General features: G+C 38.3%; 1 protein-coding gene across 1 annotated transcript; it reads right to left on the bottom strand.

Annotated features, from left to right (window-relative positions):
• Positions 1-264: 264 nt before the first annotated feature.
• Positions 265-2,211, bottom strand: LOC117333591. Its single transcript, XM_033892949.1, has one exon. The coding sequence runs from the start codon at positions 2,113-2,115 to the stop codon at positions 694-696; it is 1,422 nt and encodes a 473-aa protein (XP_033748840.1). The 5' UTR covers positions 2,116-2,211; the 3' UTR covers positions 265-693.
• Between the last annotated feature and the right edge of the window lie 293 nt (positions 2,212-2,504).

The raw sequence follows: 2,504 nt of genomic DNA, 5'->3' as shown, positions 1-2,504 counted from the left end.
ATATTTGTACTCGGAAATAGAGGTGTGATGTGTATAATGTTCATACTACTCCGAAATAGAGGTGTGGTGTGTATAATGTTCATGCTATATTTGTACTCGGAAATAGAGGTGTGATGTGTATAATGTTCATACTACTCCGAAATAGAGGTGTGATGTGTATAATGTTCATACTACTCGGAAATAGAGGTGTGATGTGTATAATGTTCATGCTACTCCGAAATAGAGGTGTGATGTGTATAATGTTCATACTACTCGGAAATACAGGTGTGATGTGTATAATGTTCATACTACTCGGAAATAGAGGTGTGATGTGTATAATGTTCATGCTACTCCGAAATAGAGGTGTGATGTGTATAATGTTCATACTACTCGGAAATAGAGGTGTGATGAGTATAATGTTCATACTCCTCCGAAATATAGATGTGACGTGTGAAATGTTCATGCTATATTTGTACTCCGAAATACAGGTGTGATGTGTATAATGTTCATACTACTCGGAAATAGAGGTGTGATGTGTATAATGTTCATACTCCTCGGAAATAGAAGTGTGGTGTGTATAATGTTCATGCTATATTTGTACTCCGAAATATAGGTGTGATGTGTATAATGTTCATACTACTCGGAAATAGAGGTGTGGTGTGTATAATGTTCATACTACTCGGAAATAGAGGTGTGGTGTGTATAATGTTCATACTACTCAGACATAGAGGTGTTACGTGTGTGTCTCTCGGATGTATATACACAGAAGGTTTCATAGTACTCCAAGAAAGAGGTGAATCTGTAAAAGACTGACACCGGTAATAGTACGTTATAAACTATATAGACCAATTCCGATGGAAAGTTGCCATGCCATAGTACTCGTGTCTCTGGATATTCAGATAGAAAAAAACTATCAGCAATCCACAAGACCATGTTGCTTATCATGATGAAAATTAGAACAGATTCAAGTAAATTCAGATTTGTTCGGGGGTCAGAATTTTTACATCGGTTAGCGCACAGTAAAAACACCACTTGAAGATAATCCTGGAATATGCTTAAGATTCCTATAAACATGACCAGTTTTGCTTCATCATCGGATGAAACGTCACCCCCTATTCCTTCTGAGATATGACTCATGAATACTCCAAACGCGGACAGTAAGTATGCATAGTCCCGGGCCTTGAGAACTTTGGTCGATTCGTCAGGAGTACAGTACTGTACCAAACAAAAGAAACCAACAAAGGTTGCTACAATCATCGTAGCGTTTAACGATAGTTCATATACTTGAGTGACGTACCGTGTATACTCGAGATCTCCTACTTCCTTCGCCTCAGCTATATTACAAACGATGAGTCCGAGTCCTGCTGATAACGTAACAGCCAATGCTATTATTTGACACACTGTGTTTCTGCTTCCATTTTTGGAACTTTGATGTTCATTCGATGTTACGTCGTTGATAAGAGACGCCCTCTCTAAATCATCTAAACCTGTTCGTGATAATTCGATATCACACTGGTGTACCTCTTTGGTGGACCATATTTCAAGAAGAATCGTACTCGAGAGAAGTGCAAACTCGATAAAAGCTGGAGTTAGAAATGGGCGAAATGTATGAATCAGAATGGTCATGGTGCTGTTTGTTTCTAGACAGGACGCTAGATCAGTTTTGGGGTAAACTTCTATCAAATACGAAAATGTATCATTTATTATATATAAGTAGAAAATCACTGATGTATTGGCGATTAAAAGCAGAAGCAGTACGTAGTTCACAAGCGTAGTCGGTTTCAGTTTGAATGGAGACAAGTACGTGATGAAAATCATTTCTGAAGATAAACACACCACCAATATAATGTTAAAACAAAGTAAAGCTAACCAATAAAACGCATAATATGTAGAGTTAAAGAGACATTCGATCTGTTTGCCGACGAATAGAGAACAGTACAATATTGACGCCAGGCCAAAACCCCAGAGAAAAATCACCTGTAGTTTCGGAGTTTTTGTATTTCGTCTGGAAATAACCAGAGATTGGAGGCCACGTCTCCGTACCAAGTTTCCAAGAATAAAGGTTCCAATCAATCCAGAGACCATGAATAAAGACAAAAACACTAATACGGTTCCCATTCGAGAATCTGCATGCATGTGAATGCCTTTACTGGCGGTGAACACGATAACTATTGCCAGAACGATCAGAAACACAACACGGGACGCGATAGTACAGTCATAATACCAGGATCCATTCTCTCGTCGTCGGTAATTTCCGGCAGCAAATGGTACAATGAATATTGACGTAAACAGTTTGTAGCATAAAGAATCCATGGTAAATCAGAATCTGTAAGAATAAGAAAAAGTGACGAGTCGTAAAAGGACAAAACAGCTGTATAATGCGGTTCATTTTTGCTCCATCAATCTTACTCTCAATTTGGCATGAAAGGTGCTAACATCACAGCAAAACCTAATGCGTCATTTTATAATGCCATCATCAACGTAACATTAACAAGATAACGCTACCTTTCATTCACCTAAACTGT

The sequence above is a fragment of the Pecten maximus genome, chromosome 8 (assembly GCF_902652985.1).
Source record: "Pecten maximus chromosome 8, xPecMax1.1, whole genome shotgun sequence".
Lineage (NCBI taxonomy): Eukaryota > Metazoa > Mollusca > Bivalvia > Pectinida > Pectinidae > Pecten > Pecten maximus.
This window is presented reverse-complemented; position numbering and strand designations above follow the sequence as displayed.

Coding starts and splice junctions, on each gene's coding strand:
- LOC117333591 (XM_033892949.1), bottom strand. CDS start 2,115: ATGCATGCAGATTCTCGAATGGGAACCGTATTAGTGTTTTTGTCTTTA.